The sequence below is a fragment of the Neodiprion fabricii genome, chromosome 6, assembly GCF_021155785.1.
Source record: "Neodiprion fabricii isolate iyNeoFabr1 chromosome 6, iyNeoFabr1.1, whole genome shotgun sequence".
NCBI classification, from domain to species: Eukaryota; Metazoa; Arthropoda; class Insecta; order Hymenoptera; family Diprionidae; genus Neodiprion; species Neodiprion fabricii.
In genome coordinates, this window is record NC_060244.1 from 1,632,616 (window position 1) to 1,654,054 (window position 21,439).

Below are 21,439 nucleotides of genomic sequence, written 5' to 3' on the forward strand. Positions count from 1 at the left end.
ATAACTCGATAAGGACCGCGTGCGGAAGGAACAACACTTGGTCTCGTATCATGTAGTGCAGCTGTACGTGCAGGAGGCGCACGTGGTTGAGGTACGAACGTGACTTCGTGCATCCGCGAGAGAGGAAGATACGTATGCGCAGGGAAGTGAGTAAGCGAGGAGGAGGGAGGCCGCGAAACCAAGAAGCGTGCCTCGATCCGAGTCACGTTCGACATTTTCAGAGGCTGCGGGCTGCAACCACGACTCGACATATTTCTACCGGCCGACACGATATACATGGGGCATGTACTGGAGCAGAAGAAGAAGAAGAAGAAGAAGAAGAAGAAGAAGAAGAAGAAAAAGAAGAGGAAGAAGTCAGTTATGACTAAGAGGTGAATAATTTTAACGCGGTCGCTGCACGTCACGAGCCCAGCATCTATCTCCGCGTCTTCTTTCCATGCAACGGAGAAATTGTATACACACAACGACGATGTGCACGACGACTAGAGAGCTTTCACGTCCAAATAACCTTATACCTATTTCCGTACATACGGCACGTGTGTGTGGGAAGGTATGCGTGCACACGACGATGCGCATCTTGGCTCCATCCACCCCCACCGACCCTTTTTCAAAACGACGCCTGCTGCACGCGACGTCGTTGATCCGACTATTCGAAGGCGTCCCGGACGTGGTGCACGGCAGTGCATTCGCTTCACGTGTTTGTAATTAATGTAAACAGCGTTTCCTTACTTTTCTCCTTCCATCTTCATGATCGGTGTACGTAAAAATTTTGTGTATTATGCGAGTGTCTCTGTATATACGATCAATTGGGATCGACGCGTCCTTTTTATCCACGTATCAAGAATAATTAATTGTTTCGTAGGATCATCAGGGAATGAATTCTGAATTTTATCACAGTATTTTCTGCAAAAATTGATTTTCTCTCTCTCTCTTCTTTTTTGTTTTTTGTTTATCTTTTGTTAATTTTCCACATTGTGTATTTCTCAGTCATCAGTCCTTAGGGGATCGTAGTGTCCCAGGACTTTTAATAAACCCGTTTCTCTCTCTCTCTTGCTGTTACATAATTGACTCGCGATTAGCTTCCCGATTCACAAAGATTATACGGCCGGGTCGTATAGTTACGTACCTTATACGGCGCGTGCAATTCAACCCCGATTGGAAGGACTAAGTGTTAAATCCTCGAAGACGCCGGCGCCGACAAAGACGGCAACTGGATGATTTCGAGGTTCATTCACGAGCGGCCGTGAATTTTTGATGCCCGGAGGACATCACACGAAAGGATTTCTCATCCCACCGCGATTCCGACCCGTAGAAATTTCTGTTTCAATCATCATTTCCTTTGGAGAAGCAGGTCCGGAAAGACGACGACGGACGAAGTAGCGAGAGGGAAAGAGAAAGATAAAGAAGAGAGAGAGACAGAGAGTGAGAGTAGGAAGAGGGACGAGGAGAGCAGCGGGCGGGACCCGTTTGATTTCGTTAATTCTATAGCCCAGGGATCTCTGCTTTCGCAATCGACTTGTAGTAGCATAATCGGATTGAAGATTCTGCACTTTGTAAGACAAACTGTTACTCGTGCATACACGCCACCAAGATAGAAGAAAGACGTGCAGCAGCAGCAGCAGCAGCTAACTTTCGTTCCCTCTTCTCTTTTACTCGTTATTTTATAATTCTTTCTTTCACATATACACGTAGACTGCATTAAAAAAAAATATACTATTTTTTTGTTCAAAATTCAAGTCGAAAATATCGTTCCAAATGAAGAAAAAAAGATGCTTTCCACGTTTCAGCTCTTCGTGTTAATATTTATAAGTTTTATAACTTGCCAACGCATTAGTGTACCGATCGAGCCATTTTGGTAGGGAACTTAGAGCTCCGCAACGAAGGTCTCCCGTCATTTTATGGCAAATCTACTGTTTCAAAAGTTATTTAAAATCGAAAGGTATTTAAGAACCTTGAACAACTTTTGAAAGAGTAAATTTGCCATGGAATGACAAGAGATCTTCTTTGAAGAGCATCCAGTTCCCTACAAAAATACTTATTGGTCTTATCAGTACACTAACGCGTTGACAAGTTATAAAATTCCAAAGTAAAAAAAAAAAAATGTCCATGTTATTTAAATGGAACATAAAAAATCGCGATGAGGCGGCTCTAAATATGAATATTAAGATATGAAACTAGGACAGTATTTTTTTTTTTTCGTCATTTCGAACAATATTTTGGACTTGAATTTTGAAAAATAAAAAAATTGTCGATTTTTTTTATACAGTCTACTAAATATATATATATGTTCTACAGTGTTATCCGTATATCAGCACATCTGTATCTTCTTCTTCTCTTCTATCTCCTTTTCGTCGACACCCTACAACAGAGGACGACGATCAGGCGGAAAAGCCCGCGGCGTACAAGCGACACGTGCTGTTGAAATGAATTTCTGCAGCCGCAATCAGGGCCGCGAGCTTGTGCTTCTGACATGCGGGATGAGCAGGAGGAGTTGAAGAGTTAGAAAAGCGTGAGAGAAAGAGGAAGGAAGAGAGGCGGGTCTCCTCCGGGGCATCAGGGACTTCGGCACGGGGAACTGCATGGATATTCGAAAGGTGTAACATATTACAAAAGCAACCGCAGTTCATTCCTCGTCGAGACCATCGCACGATCTACGTTCTCTTCCTACGTTTCCACATCCGTACGTTCCGCATCACGTACCCTCCGCATATGTATGTATATACACGTTCACTCTGTGTGAACGTCTCGCACTATCCATCTCTATCCCCCCCCTTTTCACTCTTCACCTACTTGTTACTCACGGGATAACGATCCATTCCCGTACGTTATACGATCGCGTTGCAAGCGTGACTAATGCTGCTTTATGTTGCACATGGATATCGTGTGATTCAAACAACAAACTAGATGCCGACCATATCGTCGCGCGTTTCAAAACGGGACACTGCGCGTGTCTGTAGAACGCGATGCCCACGAAGCAGCATACGGAGATACCTGAGCTCGAACAATTTTTTCGTTCGATCCATTTTCAACAGGTAATACGTCCAACGCGTGCTTAATCGACGAACCATTATCACGAAATGATAGAATTACACATCTTGTAAACGATTGACTGTGAAAAAGAGAAGATTCTTTTATTTTCTCTTTCTTTGTCTCTGTGCACCGTTGAATAACGGGTGGACTAACATTTTTTTCGAATGTCAAGCGATTCGATACATACGATGAACTGAGCGTTGTTTCATCGGTACAACGAATACCCCTACGGTACACTGCGTTCACGATCAGATCTCTATGGTCCCTCCCCATCATATTTCATTATTAGTTTCTGTGCACAGGCTTTAGGTGTGCTTTTGTATCTTCTGTTCCTCCTTTTTTTCCAATTTTCGTTGCGTTTCACCCCGGGTAGAGCACAGAAGCAACTTTTTCATAAAAAAAATACGCGAAACCATTCCAAAGAGTGATGGAATACGCACGGACACTCTGTACTAACAAGGCCTCGTTTCAACCGACATTGGAGATGCAACATGTACATATATAACGCGTTGCAGCTACTGTTTCATTGTACAGATCACCGCTGGCTTTGCGATAATCTCATTGTGCCGGAACATCGATATTTCTGAAATCCGGTATATTACACACATACGTGGGTTGGGTGAAAAAAAAAAATTAGTCTTATGACACGTACCAAATACAAAGTAACCGTCGTCTCTACCGAGAAAAATTCACCATTATTATCGAAAGCGATAATCAGGATAAGAAAAAGAGATAAAATAACCGCTCTGTCCAATACATTGATTAAACTTACATGAAAATGTAGAGCGATACACGATTGCAGGTATGGTACAAAGAATTACAAGCCCCGCCATGACGAATACAGTGACCCACCCTATATATACGCGGTCCTTTCACGTTTTTTCTACTTTTACGTTCCGTTTTTTTTTTTTTTACCGCATCAACGTTTTGCTTTTGTTAATTCCAGGTAAGCACAAAGGTGTGTTATACAGCGGTACGTATACATACGTATAAGTCATGTGTACGGACGCAGACTCCTCGCACACAAGTTTATAGATACGTGTGTGCACGCGGCAGAACACCCCGGGATTTCAGAAGATGAGGGGAACGAGAGGAGAGAGAGAGAGTGAGTGAGTGAGAGAAAAGGGAAAAGGAGAAGGGCAGGCAGAGCCCTGCAGCAGCAGGCAAAGTTGCTGCAGGAACGAAACGGACAAGGCAAAGGAAGGCGGACAACACAGCTGAGTGAAAGAGTGACTGAGGGAGAGGGAGAGGGAGAGGGAGAGAGGGGGGCGGAGAAGAAAGAGAGAATAACGTGACCCAAGGCAGTGATACTCAAACTTTACGTTCGCTGACACAATGAGCATGAGGATGGACGCGTGTGTAAAAGTCGCGCGAAAGAGAAATGGCGCAAGGAAATTTATTATTTCGTTGTTTCCAAAGCTTTCGTGGTTCCGGTGAAGGATCTCACTTGTTTCTTTTTTTTATTTTTTATTTTTTTTTTTAAACCAACATCGCACATCGAAACAGTATCAGGTTGAAGCTTGTAGCGTTATTGCAATGATGGATTTTTGGAAAAAAAAGTCGTTATTTTGCAACTTTAAGGAGTAGTTGAGATTTAGTAAACTGTTAATACAGCGTCAACAAACTGAGAATATGTAAATTCAATTTCTTCATATATTGCAATGGTGAATAATATTAATTTTCATTTCAACGATAGATTAACGTTACTAACTTCAGTCTCGTGAAAAGGATTTTATTCACCTACAACACGTGAGACGAAAACAGATCTAGCAGACGAAAAAGACGACGACAGGGAAAATTGAATACATTTCTTATTCGTCTTTACAGCTTCTTTTCCAAGACAATTTTCCGTTTCTCATGTAGGTGTGCAGGTATCATACATCCCTCCGCGTATCTCTGCAGGTAATGGATACCGGTTCAATCTAACCTACTTTACACCTATATATATATTATATGTTATATATATAGATACACATCTGTGGATTTGAACGTGGAATCTTGTTGTCGGAGAAAAGAAGCTGCCACAGGCTTTTCAAAGTTTGATACAAAATTCCCACAATTTTTTTCAGCCAGCCTTGTCCCAAGCCCAGAAATAACAGTTTTCGATACTGGTACCTGAGAAAGACATTAGTGCTGAAATAAATCTCGAAAATAGGTTTTCAAATATTCATAGCTTCTTGTTAATTACCTATTCATTTGTTTATTCTTGTCCTTTTTAATAATTTCCGATCGAATTAAATGAAATCACAACGATTGGGGTAATATTTCAAAATATATACACATATTGTGTACAATTGCATAGCTTGAAAACAATTAAGTAGGTTATGATTCGTTGTCCAGAGCACCAACTGCCTTTTTCCTTCCAACGCGTTCTGTATGTTAAAATAACGCAAACGCGGTGTAACAATAATTGTCAAACTGTGTTGTAAGAGTCCGCAAGGAAAGTGCGAATACAGCCGTCGTCGGTGACGTCAACAATGTATTTCAATATATTTAGGTATACATACATACCTCATACGTATTGTACATAATATCAGCATAGGTACGAGTATTAGTCAATCAACGAGAGAGTCACCGGCGGCGATTGTAATCTATCGACTTGAATGAAACCTTCATTTCGCGTAAAGAAACGAAAATACTTAAATGCCGATGTACTATATATACAGTATAACGCTATGCACAAAAGGTTCACGAAGAGACGGCGACGTGACGAATTCAGCAATATTCGCAATCGAACGAACGCTTTCGAATACTAAAAGCAAAATATACACTTCTATTGTTCGTAACGATTTTTGTTCCCGTTACAAAGTTACAAAGTGCGTGAATACAATAACAATAATATATAACAAAAAATATAACAAAAAATCATGTTTATGATTATAGACAAGAATATGACTTCTAGCATGCCTGACGTATATGTTTAACAATTTGCAACGGAAGTATCCGTCTGTCCGGATCGAGCTGATATAAATGCGGAAAACAATATCCTGTGCAAAGAAGTGTCATTAAACGAGAAGCTTGATGAAAACCCGTACGACCCACGACGACGAAGACGACGGCTAAAAGCTTCCTCTTGTACAACATGACGGGAATTACATCCACACGCACACATATGTGCGAAAACAGCCGGTAGTATCTAAAATACGCTTCACACGTAACACAATGGCCACACCCGGGTGGTGGTGTTAATGCGTATTGAATTATTTTCGCGTCGTATCTCATTCTCGCGCATATTGCGGATTTCCGACGGTGACACGACGATGCATGCTGCCGGTAGCTGTATAGATACGATTAAAGCGAGCTAGACTAGACGCGGAAAAAGTGCCGCGTAAAGACTTCGTCTAAATACCTTATATACCTTCTCGATTCTCGATTCGCGTATACGCATAGGTATGCGTGTATGTCGTCCAAATAATTCACTCATACGTACATACCTGCAGCAGCGCAAACGCCGCACTTGTATGAAACTGCATCATCAACGACCCACCGACGACCCAGATTCCACGATTCCAATTTATGCTACGTGGGCAGAATGGATCCGGCGCATATTCATATACCAATTATGTTGCAATTTCTAAACGGCGCGACGATCATTAGACGGATACTCAACGAACGCATAAATATCTCCAATAATCAACCGTTCTCAACAAAGGTGTGTGTAAAAAATAATATTCGAGGGTGAAAATGGTGAAAATAGTGAATCCGAAATCTCTTCCTACGATTCTTCCACTCCATTATTCCAGCTTCACGTATGATACCTAACAATTACATCCTGAAAGGTGTACCAGAAGCAGCAGCGGATACGCAACGTACCGTTACGTTACAGGTATATGTTTAATATGTAATAAGAGAGAGAGAGAGAGAGGGAAGATCGTCGAGCGTCGCGGAGCGTCGGTGCCGTTAAAGCCGTCGTCGTCGTCGTCGTCTGCCAAAGATAAGCGTAAAGATTAAACATAAGCGAGAGATATCGAAGCGCGGTTATTTGAGTAGCTGGTGTAGTACCTCCGAGATAAGAGAGGAGAAGACGTGGGATATACGCACAGGAACGACGAAACGGAAACGCGTGCATGTGTATAACGGAAAGATTACGCACGCGTATATTATTATATACACTATGGGTGACCGATGATGCACACCTTCTTATACGCTTATACGCGCCACGTGATACCTAACGGAGAGAAGTTGTAGAGAGAAGAGCAGGCACGGAGGCAGGGATGCATTCCGACGATGATTGCAACCAAGGCAGCTGCAGCGCCGCGACGCTGGGAAACGCATTAGGTGTAAATGAAACGACGAAGAGCCGCAGCCGCAGCCGGCATTGTGTGAAAAAGAACGGTGAACGCAAGCATATCGAGATGCTGCGAGAGTAGTTTGAAAATATTACACCGACTCCAGTGAGATTAATTAATTTATTAATTTATTAATTTATTAACGAACTCGTTCACGGTTCAGTTGTAATACGCGGGTCAAGTTCGGGTCGTCGCGAAGCTCTGCAGATAAGGACAGAGCTGAAAAAATACCGTGCATACTGGCATGAATAATATATTTTCACACATGCGTATGGAACTCAACGTCTAGACGTCTTCTGTCTCTCCGTATGTTCGCTAATAACAGTATTGACGGTAGTAACGTTGACGTAACGAAGCGTCGAAACAAAACTCGTTGATTTAATATTTTGGATAGATTTTTAGAAAGTTTAGTGTTCGCTATTGTATGAGTAAGTTTTGCTTAAATTACGAATTACCGAATTTTAAGCAACCCTGAAACTGCTGCGAAGTAGGTAACGTTTTTTCTTGAATATGCATAGTTATGTCGATTAACGTTACTAACTTCAATCTCGTTGCTAATAACTCCAGAACTACCGAACCGATTTCGTTTCTTTTTGTTTTTTCTATGGACAGCTACATCGGCTGGCCAGGTTTTAGGCCAAGTTTCTCAACAACCAAATCGATGGTTTGAGAGATGAAACGCTTATTCGATCGCTGACAGAACTCTTACAGGTACAGTAAAGTTACGCTCAAGAGTTTTTCGACGCTACAAAAAAGTCCATGGAAGCATATACGGCTATATCGAATAATTTCGGCTGAATAAGAATTCAACAATATTAGCTAATGTACGATGTAAACGTACGTGAATACGCGATAACGAATTGCGAAAGACTTCCTTCTCCTCCGTCGTCCCGACTCTTTTGTACATTATTTTACCCGTAATCCGTCTATTATAACACACGGGACTTTGTTTTCAGAGAGAGAAATAGAGAATCTCTCGAAGCTGACGACAGTCGTGTCAAAACTGTGGTCCTCTACCGAAGCGCGCGGCTAAAACTAGTCGGTCTTTTTACTCTTTATATCTCCAAGACTTTGTTCTCGGAGAACGCTGCTTCGAACTTCTTTCAGGTGATACGGATGTTACACAACTTTATCTCCTCTCGTCAATACCTTTCGTTTGACATCTCGCACGACCACCTCGCCCGCTGCGATGTGTCACACTAGCTGTTTGATTACCGACACATATATAACACGTATCGTGCAGGCAGTGTGTAATATTAATCACGTAGTAAGAACGGAGCTCACTCATAATTATTCTTGGTATTAGCACGGATGTATTTTCTTTTCAGTTTACAGCTTGTGAGGTGTATTCAATCGATACATTCGGCGCGAATGATTCATTTTCTGATTTTTCTGTATAATTGTACACGTATCGCATATTGTATAATTTTTTTTCCTTTTCTTTTGGCACATCTTAACATACACACATACGAATTATTCTTAATTCCGTATTCTGTTGGTCTTTCTTTTTTATTTTATCATCGTACGATAACTTTTCTTTGAGATTCGTATTCGAATTACGTTTATAAATAAATGTTTTAGAAAAAAATGCAGATTGAGAGGATAAGAATAAATATTTTACTTGAAAAGATAGCGAAGAAGTAAGAAAATAAGAATATTTCGTCGTATTTTCAAAAATTATCGTTTTTAAAATTCTATACCCGGAAAAGCATAATTTCGATAAAAAATAAATTTCGATATACGGATGAAATTGTACCAATAGCGACTCGAGTTTTATTTTCTCTACAAAAACCGTCATCGTTTAAAATTGTAAAATAATCCATCCAAAAATTAGTTATTCTGATTAAAAAAAAATTCCGCAACCCGGATACCTGTCGGAAGAATTTCAGCCATTCCAAACTATTTAAGACAAGGAATAGCGGCATTGTTTAAATTTAGAACGTTAGAAAATAAAGGCGACGCGATTACGCGGGCAACGATCAGCAAAACAATTCCTCCTCCTCCTCCTTCCCCCGACCGACACGTTTCACCAAAATTCCTAGAACGCCATGAATAATCGATCGATTTTCAACGCCTCGGTCTAATGTGACGTAGCATTTTGCGGCGAGGTTGAGTGCCTCTGATCCGAGGGGACCTCGGCAGGCAGGCAGGCAAGCAACGATGGCCGTGAGTCGCGACCTGCAACTTCGTGCAGCCTCCTCTTCGAGGTGCGTCAGGGTCGCTGTGTTGTTGGTTCGACGAGGAGAATGAAACGAAAACGAGAAGAACGAAGCGGGACGAAAGAGGACGGAAACCGAGGAAATGCTACGCGGTAAGATCCGAAATATCCAACCGAAGCTGAACGGCTGTTGTTGTTTTTTACCGGGGACATTTTTTTATTAATGTTTTATTATTGTTTCGTAACACTGTTTTTAACGCGATGTTGTCGTTAAATATTTGTTGTTGTTCGATCGAATCGCGACGGCAAAAGAATGATCGATTCGTTTGGTCTGTCTCAAGAATCTGTACAAAATTCTATAACCGTTACGTCGAGTTTGTCCGCCGGTCGACAGAAATGGCAGAAGAAAAATAATTAGATGAAATTTAGAACGCAGAAAAAGTAGACGGAGGAGCGACGAGCCTGCGGCGGAGTGGCGAACTTTCCGAGTGACGGCGCAGCGGCTGTATTGAAAATTGATACCCTTCTTTATTCTTTCCTTGTTCTTTCGTTCTTTATTTCATCATTTCTTTCTCGCAACGTCAAGCAGCTCGTTCAACGAATAAGTTACGAAACGCCGGCCAACTTTCCGAAGTGGATACGCACGCAGTGATGGGTTGGTTCTTTCTAAGCACCTCTCCTGTCTCTCTACCACCAACTTGAGAGAAATTTCATCTATGGAGAGTCAATAGAGTATGAAAAACGATCGTTCCTCATCTCCAGGACCGCCCGCCCGATGCTGAGAATTCAATACGAGACGAGACAGTCGAGAGATCGAGGAGGAACAGCGAAGAGTTTGACGCAACACTGTGGTACGTAAGAGGGAAACAAAGAGTCGCGGTAACTACTGGAACACCTGATATAAAATGTATGCAAAAGAGCTTTGTAGTGTTGAAAAAATAAATCGCAAAGTTGCCCGCAAAAATGCGTAGGTTTAAGAATCGCTGCGAAAACGATACGAAGAACAAGCAGTTATATGATACGCCGATCATTGGGTAAATACAGTATAGACATGTGCTACAAGGAAAATGCTACTTAAACGCTAATTAGACAAATTTCTCCGTCAAGTGATGTGAATTTTGATATCGGACGGAAGGCAACCTCGCAATTTAATTAAATTAACTTGTTAACCGGGGTCCGTCCGGAAGTTTCGACACCGAAAGATATGAAGCTTGATTACACTGTCGAGGAGTTGAAAACGTCTCGAAATAATGAGATTTCAACGCGTGAGGTATTTCGCGAAGCTGAAGCCAGCAGCCAGAATTCACCGGTTAAACGTTTTGAACGTTTTGAAAATACAAAAATGCGGTACTGTTTTATCCTCACAATTCTGTAAAGGTATTCGGACCTCGCCATCTTGTTCGAACGAACATTGGAACGTTTAGCTGCTTGTCTTCAGCCTCGTGGGTACTTCGCAGGCAAGTTACGGACAAAAGGGATGGGAAAAAATTACAAGTTTCTCACTTCTTGGATAGTATTTGAATAAAAGCGATTATACACCTGTCTTCGCACCAATCCATATTGTCATTAATTGTGCGATGTACGGAAATAGATCAACCGTGTATGGGTACGTAAGAGGAACTTTAACCAACTCGTTCTACTCACGATATCCCCGTTCGCATCTCATGCGTGACGCATATCGGGAATGACGTTGCTTTCCTGCTGACTTATACTTGGAGCAGCGTACACGCGGAGCGGATAGGTATCGGGTTGTATTTTTCATCAGCATGGATCGCGTATAATGCACGCGTTAGGAAGAAGGTGAGCTGTCGCAAGACCGTGACTAACTAATTTCCAACAAACAGCGAATAGAATCAAACATTCCGGACGACAAACTGCACGATCGGCAACTATCGCAGGCACATGACTCGACTCTCTGCTGTTGAGTTGTACGTGGAGTATATTAACCGACAACTGTGACGAGGACACGAATCAAATTCTCTCCCCCCTCCACTCTCTCACTCCCGTCCTCTCTCTTTCTCTCTTCGACATTCAGCCGCAGCTGCAGCATTCTCAATAATGACAGTGACCTTGGACTCTCGGAACCAAGAAGCGAACAAGAGATTGGAAGCCCGCTGCTGCTACCGCCGCTGCATTGCGTGCAGGTTTCTCAACATGAATCCAAAGGTAGAAAACGGCAGTCGATGTTGTTCAAGCCAGGATGGTAAAAATCTTTGACAATCGTTCAAGAGATCGATTTCAAATCGTTGCGATTGGTTGAATCATAATCGATGTTCGAAATCGTTTAGTATCTCTGGAAAATTTATCAATATCGTTTCAAAGTATCGAAGATAAAAACTTTGATAAGACACCGTTTGATATTTTTCGGGAACATTTCAGAATCGTTCGAATTGGTTGGAAATCACATCTCACGAGTAGGTATTTTCGCATTGTTCATAAATTGTGCAGGTGACGCGTGAACGAGCAGAATGATGTAGCGCAGCTGCACCAATGCAATGCTAACATAGATGAGGCTGAAGTTAGTAACGTTAACGTAACGAAACATCAGGGAGAAAAAATCATTATTACTCAATTTTAGAATGACTTTCAAGAAGTTGGCTTTTCAAAATAAAAGCATATTTCGTTTATCAGGGTTTACACTTAATTTCGGACATTTATTCCTAAGCATGCATCGTTACAATAACGCTACCAACTTCATCCTCGTTGAAGTTGAAAGATCGGTAAATTATCAAATACAAAATGTGATCCGTTAAAACGGGAAACTTTAGAGGGAATCGCGGTTATCCGATCCTGTTGGACGAGATGAGCTTCTCCGGCAGAATGGAAGCAAAAGCCGGAGAAGAAGAAGAAGAAGAAGAAGAAGAAGAAGAAGAAGAAGAAGAAGAAGAAGAAGAAGAAGAAGAGCCGGTTGAGGCATTCCAGCGGTTGGGAAGGGGGGGGAGGCAGGTAAGCAGAGGACGAACAGGTAAGATGAAAAGAAGGCTAAAAACAAAAGAAGTAAAGCAACAAGATGATCTACCTTACCGCCATATAAGGTGTCCGATCGGCGCTGCTCGTTGAGGTCCAGCCTATTTCTTTCCCTTGTACTTGTATCGTCCTCCGGGTTTATTTCGCGCACAACACTGCTTTCAAATACACACAGTCGTCACAGGGAAACACAAAGATAGAGAGAAAAAGAGAGAGAGAAAGGGACAGAGAGAGAGAAAATTAAAGATAGAAAGAGAAAAAGAGAGAGAGAAAGATGTATCGATTATATATTACGATAATATTGAACTTGCACCACAAGACGCCGCGCGACGACCTTTGTTTTACGTATCGATATATATATATATATATATATGTATACTTATTCTTGACACTGTCGCCGTATTCACTTGTGTCAACGATCAGGATCGATCTTGTTTAATCACTGAAATAAACTTTAAACTATACTCAACTGTAACGTCAGATCACTAGCACGCAGTTTAACCTGCACTGCATATGATACACGTCGGATAGAAAAAGCACAAAAGTAACTCGCGAGGCACTCGTTTTGTCATCGGTTATTGGTGTAAATTCTTCGTCAAGGTCACTGAACGATATAACAACAACAACAACCCCGCGGGACAATCGGCGATATCGTCATCATCCTCCCAGACACCGTTTTCCCGAAAATCACCTCGATAAAACCATACATCGACGATTGTATAATCTTACCGGGAAAAATACTCAAGGTATACGGAATAATCACATTGCGGCCCGCGGCGGGTTCCTCTCAACAACAATATCAACAACAACATCGTCGTAGTCGTTTAGTCGTGCATAAACACCTTATTACTCGCAGGATCAACAAGCGGTGTGAACGTTGACGCGGAACGATCGAACAACTCGTCACGTGACCGACGCGCACTTCTTTTTTTTTTCCCCAGGCCAAACTCTCCGACGGGCTCCGAAGAAGAATAACGAGAAGTACGTGGAGGCGAAGAAGCCGTTTTTCTCCACTTCCGTACCACGCGGGCGTCAAACTCGACGACTGAAACACGACCGTTGACTCTCGACTTTCTCACACGCAGCGCATGCTGGACTACGGCCGACTGAAAAGCGCCCGCAAATACGGAACGAAGCGTCGTCGACGCTGCTGCCCTCGTGCGGCCGGCCCTCGAAACTAATCTCAGAGACGCAAGCTACGTTCGACATTCTACTAGTTAACTTACTACGGCATTCTAGTCCAATTTGCGACCGCCCCCCGCTGCCGACGCACCTTTTATTCCGAGGACGAGTTATGTAAGCGGTAAGTAAACCGTCGAACTTCCCTCAATCTTATCGTCGGATTTTTAATCGACCGTGTAATACGCGGCACGTTGTCTCTATGTTTGCTCATCCCACACCTCGTGCGTAAATAACCTGTCCCCTTGAAGGGGGTTGCCCTGGTCGATTTTGACGTTGACTTATGCGTCTCCCAGATATCAAAATCCACGAGATAAGAGGCTTGACAGCCCCATTCGACTCCAACGCATTTTCATTTTAGGTAGAAATGAAGATGTGGCACGGATTATACGAAATCGCGACAGTAAATTCTTTTCGTTTCTTTGTTTCTGCGTCAAATGAAAATATATTCGAGTGCTTTTGTTCGGAATTGCCTGTGTACGCGAACTTTTTACAAAATTCACTTAGTAATTGCAGTTTTTAGTTGAGTAAGAAAATTTTCTACTACCAATTTCGACCAGCATTCGCTTCGGCCGCCATATTGAATTTATAGCTTACGGTGGCAAACATCGATCGTAGTGAAAACATTGTTGTGACCAAAGTTCAAGTTTAGATATCGACCGGACCTGTGGAAAGAGACGTAAACATTTCGTCGGGCGATCGGCAGATGTGTGTAGAGCTTTGTTTGCAAGTGTCGTACCGTGGCGTCTTTCGAGATTATACGTCCGTAATTCTAGCAGCCAGCCGAGATATCTCTCTCTCTCTAGGACCCGTCCATATTACGACTTCTAGTAAAAAGTTGAAAATCAGCGAATTACGCACTAAAATAAATTGCCCTATGAATTCAATATGGCGATGAAAAAAAAGGTATGTTCTTTTAAAACTTCGTTTTCTACTATAATTCTAAAATAAAAATAAAACAAAACTCCGAGTTTTCGTCTTGCAGACTATTTCTAAAGGATGGAAATCAATTTTCCTGAATTGCAGCTGAACGAATATGAACATTATGGTAAAAGAATGTTTTCAATCAAACTAGAAGCAAGATTTGAATCGTGAAAACTGTTGGGTAATTCTCATAAAATATCATGTTTTCGACGTGAAATACAATAAATGATCGGATATTTTTTACAAAATTGAGAATATTCTGTGAAAAAATCACGTTCCGAGTAAATTCTGAAAACAAATTTTATCTGCAAGCTTAGCTCGCCACTTATCGTTAGTTTCCACGAGAAATCCGGCGGCCACTCGGGACTGATTAAAATGCTAATCTGACGAACTCGTGTATTCATCCATCTGTATTTTACCTACCTATTTATATACACGCATGACCTCAACATGCGTTTGTCAAAATATGATATAACTCTTGTCCGGCGGATAAAATATGTTCCAACACCTCTTTGCACCATTGAAATTGACAAATGATTCGCAAAATTGCAGTTATTCGCGCTGCTGGACTACCTATAAGGGCGATTCTGGGAAACTGCCTGCAGAGCTGTACGCATTATTCGCGGCTATGCATGAAAGGATCGGAGGGCTTCCACTTTCCACCCTGCAGCCTGCATCCCATAACCAGATGCATCGGATTCTCAGATATGCGGTAAGGATGTCCTTCTATCTTTCGATATTGAAAACGCGGAATAAGGGAAAGAGAACTTCAGCCTGCGGTACGACTTTATTCTATACGTATATATAGAGGTTATTAAGTTGAGGGAATTTTTTATTTTCAATCATTGAAAAGAGAATGAGAATATTCAAGTTTTTTGCTCGTTTGATTTGGTCCACCTTGTGCACGTCGGAGGATTCCAACAAAATCGTACCTATTCAAACAAGTGATAGCAGATATGAAAAATCACTCGCTCGTAAATAAAGGGTATAAAATTGAAAATTGCCTACATGTAGGCATGTGCGTGCGTTGTGTAACACGCTAAGCGCACGAATACAGGTGTGCAAATAAATAGGACTCGGTGATACACGTGATATTGCGTTTCTCAAATAGCGAATGAATTTTCGCGCCTGTGCGAAACGTTTTCACCTCGTCGCTCGGTTTTGTGCCATACATTACACATGTATCAATACACAACGAGCGATAATGTACGAGACGCGAGGAGCCGAGGTCGAATACCACATGTCAACGAGAAACGCTTGTTTGCGAAGACGAAGTACAGAAACACACACACACGCGCGGAAGGAGGAATAAACAAAACTTATTGCAAAATCGCACGAATAAGTAAACGACCACGATTTCGATTTTTCATTTATTCTTAGTTCTCTTTACACGTTTAACGTCGCACCGAGAGAAGGGATAAATATTATATGACACCTTGGGGTGTGCCAAAATAGAATAACTTTTTTTTTAAAACGTGTATCAAAATTTTGGTCCGCGTTTGAAAAAACAAAAATGTTTTTATTTTTTTGTTACACCCTATTATACTGACAGTTACACGCGAACTGTAAATTGCAGAATAAAAACGCACGAACTTCGTTCGTTCGCGGTACCTATACCTAAGGGGGAAAATGGACGGCGAGCTATTTTCCGCGAATGATACACTCCGGCGATTGGAAATTTTTGGAAATTCCAACCCTCGGTCCGGGGCTACGGGACCCCGTTTCGAGCCTGAACAAACACCGGGATTTCCGGAGGGGCTGCACCGCCCCTGCAGCGTACCCGTACAACGTTGCAGACGATATAACAGAAACCGCGGGGTTTTATTGCGGAGGGGATGAGCGACACCTGGTTCAAATGAGCGCCATAATACCCGGGGGAAATAATTCGGTTTGCCGGTGAAAATCCAGCACCTTTGACCGATAAATTTTACAACCAATTATTGACTCGACGGCAAATTGACGCAAGCATGGTAAGGGAAGTTTTGCCTTACGTTAGACCTGCAGGTACTAATTCTAAGTAAGGCCTTGCTAAATCCTATTTGGCTCTTAAATCCTGTTCAGTACCGACAATTGCTATTTTGTACACTCGAACCCGTTTAAACGACCGTAAAAGTATTTATTTTTTTAAAGGCACTCGTTCTATTCTTGCACTAATCCCCTCGTTTGAGTTAATTAGTATTACTTTTGGTAAACTAAACGCATGCTAATAAATCTTTCAGACAGTTATTGCGACGATTGACGATTATTACTAGAATTTATTACTCTCACATCAGAGGTAAAGCTTAGATTTGCAAAAAAATAAATGAAATATGTATTAGTAGGTAACGTTAATCTCAACTACTGGATATTATAATTAATATTTGTATTCGATATCACTACTTACTTCGATCGATCTTATAAGTATTGAAATCAAATTCAAATATTATCGAGATTCTCGTGGCCAAGAATTTTGTGCTTATGTATATTATTCTCCCGACCTGCAGTACATTCAATAGTGGAGGATATAAAGGATCTGTAGAGGTCCTAATTACCTCCTACTTTAGACCTAAGCGTGGAAGAAATGGAAACATCTGCCACTTTTAGGTCCAAAGTAAAATCTCTCTTCGGTGCAAAATGTGTCTTCCATAAGCCCAATTACGTCCTACCGAAAAATTTCGACTCGGGTTCACGAGAGGCTTGAAATTTGGAAAAAGTAGATCGTTCGAAAAAAGAGAACGTAGCAAACTTGCCGGTGAAGGTTTTTTCCCGGTGCAGCAGCAGCAGCTCGACACGGACGGGCATCCATTAGAGCCGCGAAAGCACGTCGTCAGCGGGATTTTCCAAACCACTTGATCCGCGGTTCGAACAGCTCGACCCTTCGAGTTCTCGAAGAGATTCGCCCGGCGATCGAAGTTGGTTACACACTGGCACCGAAAATGGGACTCGAGGAGCCGGGTCAACTTGGTTGTGAAATTCAGCGGCACTCCAGAGCCGGAGGTCACATGTGCACACGTGTCTACGCGACGCGGATCCTTCTCCGCATCCGGTTCCGGAGATCTCGCTCGAATTCACACTCGGATTTCCATCTGGTCGAATTCTCATTTCTCTACGGGAATCTGGCCGGAGACGAAGCTGCAGTTTATTTAAAAAAAAATGTTTTTTCCCCTTTTACCCTGTTTCGCATACCCGCTCTCGTACAGTTCGACGATTTCGCATTACTCTACCCAGCGATAAATCGTCGTCCCGTTTCGCCAATTGAACGTACACTAGCTGCTAGTGTGTCGGCAAATTTTGCCCCCGTCGCGGAGCAATAATTAATAGGTTTACGCCCCGTTATTATGCCCCGTTTGTAATTAAATCCCACAATGCAGGTCCGTTCACGGGTTTCAGGGCGCGCGGTCAACCGAGTGTCGAAAAAAAAAAACAAAAAAACTTCGCGACAGTTTGAACCGCGGATTCGGTGCTACGAATTATCGAATATCCGCAGACGTCGCTGAATCGCCTGAGAAAGTGATTTAAACGTAAACGATCTTGAGCAGCTTTCGTTCGCAATCGCGTTGCGTAAATAGCTGCTACAGTGCCGCTCTACGACACCGTGATATTTTTTACTTGTCTCCCTCTCCCTGCATTCGGGGCATAAAGGTTCCGCTCTCCCGGCGGGCTTTAAAATCGCATTACTCTTCAGTTGAACATTCATACTTCTCGCGCACGCCGCGATATCTGCCTCTATGCTCCGAGAAGCTCTTTAAAGGTCGTCGTCTCCCGGCCTCGAAGCCAAAAGCGCATACGCCACAGGTCTGAAAAGCTTTTGCCATTGCAGGATGGTATATATATATACATTGGTATGGTATATATATATATATACATACATACATATATACACTTATGTACCGGGGTGAATTTGTTGCACTGAATATTACCTGGAACGCATAAAGGCGGCGTACGGCCTCGTAACCGTGAATAGAGATATCGCCCTGAATCGACCCTTCGTCGATGTAGGTATTTACCTTATAATATACCCTCGCTATACGTGCTCCGGGCGAAATGTATTCTTATCTCGGAGAATGACTTCTGCAGCTGTTTTCCGCGGAAGGATTGAAAAAGTGATTTTTACGCTCGCCCGCGATACTTACACGCGAAGGTAGCGAAAAAGTACGCGTTTCCCGGATGTCATAAGGAAGACGAACTCTCTCTTATCGAGATCAGGCCCACACCTCGACCTGTACCCGTACACCCGAGTCTCCGAGGGAGCTTTTACATGACTCCGATTCGACGGAGTTCGGGCCAATAATTCCCGAGTTTGGCCCATCGGAACGTGACTGCGATTCCACAGCAGCCACGTTGTGGAACATGGTGAAAACTCGGGTGCGGAGCTTTGACGTCGACGCGCCCCGAGGAGCCCGGGTTTACGGGGTCCGTACAGCGGGGGAGATACGACCTACGGGCGGAATAACGCCGCCTGGGAACGCGGCCTCTGATCCAATCATGCCCCTTTTATTTGCCGTAACTAGTGGGTACCAATAAATAGTATTTATTAACGTCAATTGAGTTAAATTACGTTTTATTCATCGCGTCGAGCGCATTGTGCGAGCACCCAACGACCGCTCCGAGTCCTGCTTTGATTCGTCAATCAGTCCGTACTTCACCGCCTCTCACGCAAACTACGGAGGTATCACGAAATTACGCTTATGGCTTCTTACGTATGCACGCACCTACGTACGTATGATTAAGTTAAACCTCATACCTACGTACACGTAAGTGTATCATCCTGCGATAAAAATTATCCCAATTATAATAATCGAGAGGTCCTTCGTCGTCAGACAAAAACAACGCCCATTGCTACGTATATAATATATATATATATATATTCGTCTCGTCAATTGAGTTTCCGACCAATTCCCGAAGGCTTTCGCGAACCTTTTTTCGGTCGAGGTGTTGGGTTGAATTTCCTTTTTCTCTATTTCGATTTCGCAAAGTGTAATACGGTCCTCCCGTATTTTCCTGCACCTATTCGAAGAAAGGATCGGGGGACGGGGGCTTCTTTTTTTACAATACATAAATTATTTCACGGCTATATCGCGTATTCGGACATTGTAACCAGGCACAATAGGGGTCACTGGGTATGCATGGCGGCACTGAGCCCTGCGGAGTTGTTCCTCCTCCTCCTTCTCGAGCAAAAACTACATTCGTACATAGATTCGTACGTGGGTAAGGTGGGTACACCCTGCAGCTCGGAAAATAATTCACTTTTTCTCCGCTACGCGTATATCTATACGTACTCGACAGTCTTGCCGATGCTCGCGCCGGCCCTTCCTACCTTTTTTTAAGGGCTCATTGTATGCCCCGGGCTCTCCTTTACTCCGCAGTTGTCAACCCTTCTTTGGCTATCCTCGAAAGGAAAGGTAAAACCAACGACGAAACGGAGAACGCGAAATAAATGCCAATTTTTTTGTAAATAGGAGTATACCTGTTCGTCCTTCTGTCTTCCGGCTAAAGGATAAAGTTACAAATTTACAGCAACAATTAACCTGCGTTGAATTCCATACGGTATTTTTTAAATGCCGAATCCTGCATGGCTCTTAGCACTAATAATTTTCTGTAAATACATATCATTTTAACTATATGCCTTCAAGTTTTGATAGTGTAAAAATGTTTTGCAAAACAGAGCGAACCGGCTGCGAATATAATTTTTTTTTATGTGCAATTTTTTTACGAGGCTTTTCGTAATAATTGTTTCGTAAAAAAGTCGGTTATAAGATTTGCGTAGGTTGGTTATGACTAATTAGTGAACATGCCTTCGCGACCCGCCACAATGGAAAGACGTAAACACAATTCGCGGTCGATTTACGGAAAATTGTCACAATTCTCTAATTGGATTACGTCTAACGAAGGTCGCGTCACCCTCGTACAGATTGAGTTATCGCCCAGCATCCTTCTCCTACAAGGTCGAAACGGAAGCCGTTTCGTCGACGGAATTTTATCCCACGTTAATTGTGAGCAAAATCTTATTCATCTGCGGTACGCTGTTGAATAAATTTTATTTCAAATTTACGATTTCGAATACTTGTCAAAAAGTCGACATATTGAATTTGGAGAATCGGAATTCATCTGTGATTTTAAACAATAAAATAAACGAATTATCCTGTAGAAAGTCCAAGTATAGAAAATTGGAAATATAGAAACGTCAAAATCTATAATCTGTATACGATGTATTCTATATGATGACATTATATATTCTGACCTGTACATTTTCCGGTTTCTCCATGCTTTAATTTTCTACATTTTTTAAATAGGATAAATTGAATTTCCGCTTCTTTGAAACTTCTACACTGTGGCTTTTCCATTTTTTCATCCTTCTATATTTTCACCCACGCCAAAATTCTCCTGCCGGAGGATCAAACAACGCACGCGAAGATGTACGATGGCATGGTGCTAAGAATTTGCGGGGTTGGGCCTAATTTCGGGGCAGACAATAGACGGATATTTGTCTCGAGAGGGCGAAGGGATCCGACAGCGAACTCTAAACTCTGAAGTAATATAAAGGGTAATGGGAACTGACGAAATATCTCCGCTCGATGGGCTTTCCGGGGGTCTGAATAAGTGTCCTTGAATATTCAATCCCGGATTTCCAACGACTGTGAGAAGATGTCGAGATGCATTTTCGGGGGAGAGTTTCAAAATTGAGTTTTTTCCACTCAAGAATCAGTCGTGTAATTCAGCCTCGTACTGCTCCGATGCAGACATCAGTTTTTACTCTCGTTTCAATGATCATAAACGCGGGGTCGGGATACCGACAATGAGTGTGTTTCTATCGTTGGAGGGAAAATAACCACTAATATCTTCAGAGTTAATGGCGCCCTCTCTCTTCTCTACCAGGTTCAACGGGGGAAACTGATAGCATGACGAGTACAAA

At 42.4% G+C, this 21,439-nt stretch overlaps 2 protein-coding genes across 6 annotated transcripts in view; one reads left to right on the top strand and one right to left on the bottom strand.

Annotated features, from left to right (window-relative positions):
* The window catches only part of LOC124185472 (leucine-rich repeat-containing protein 24-like), a 172,668-nt gene extending 159,094 nt beyond the window's left edge, over positions 1 to 13,574 (bottom strand). For 2 of the 5 annotated variants that reach the window (XM_046576284.1, XM_046576283.1), the window contains exon 1: positions 12,502 to 13,574. The gene's annotated coding sequence lies outside the window, so the exon portion shown is untranslated. Of the gene's footprint in view, positions 1 to 12,496 lie in introns of all 5 variants that reach the window. The other 3 variants (XM_046576282.1, XM_046576281.1, XM_046576280.1) reach the window with 3 other exon arrangements.
* A 1,525-nt stretch (positions 13,575 to 15,099) lies between these two features.
* The window catches only part of LOC124184798 (soluble guanylate cyclase gcy-33-like), an 86,028-nt gene continuing 79,688 nt past the window's right edge, over positions 15,100 to 21,439 (top strand). The window contains exon 1 of the mRNA XM_046574899.1: positions 15,100 to 15,259. Within this exon, the coding sequence (XP_046430855.1) occupies positions 15,176 to 15,259 (84 nt within the window). The 5' untranslated portion in view covers positions 15,100 to 15,175. The remainder of the gene's footprint in view (positions 15,260 to 21,439) is intronic.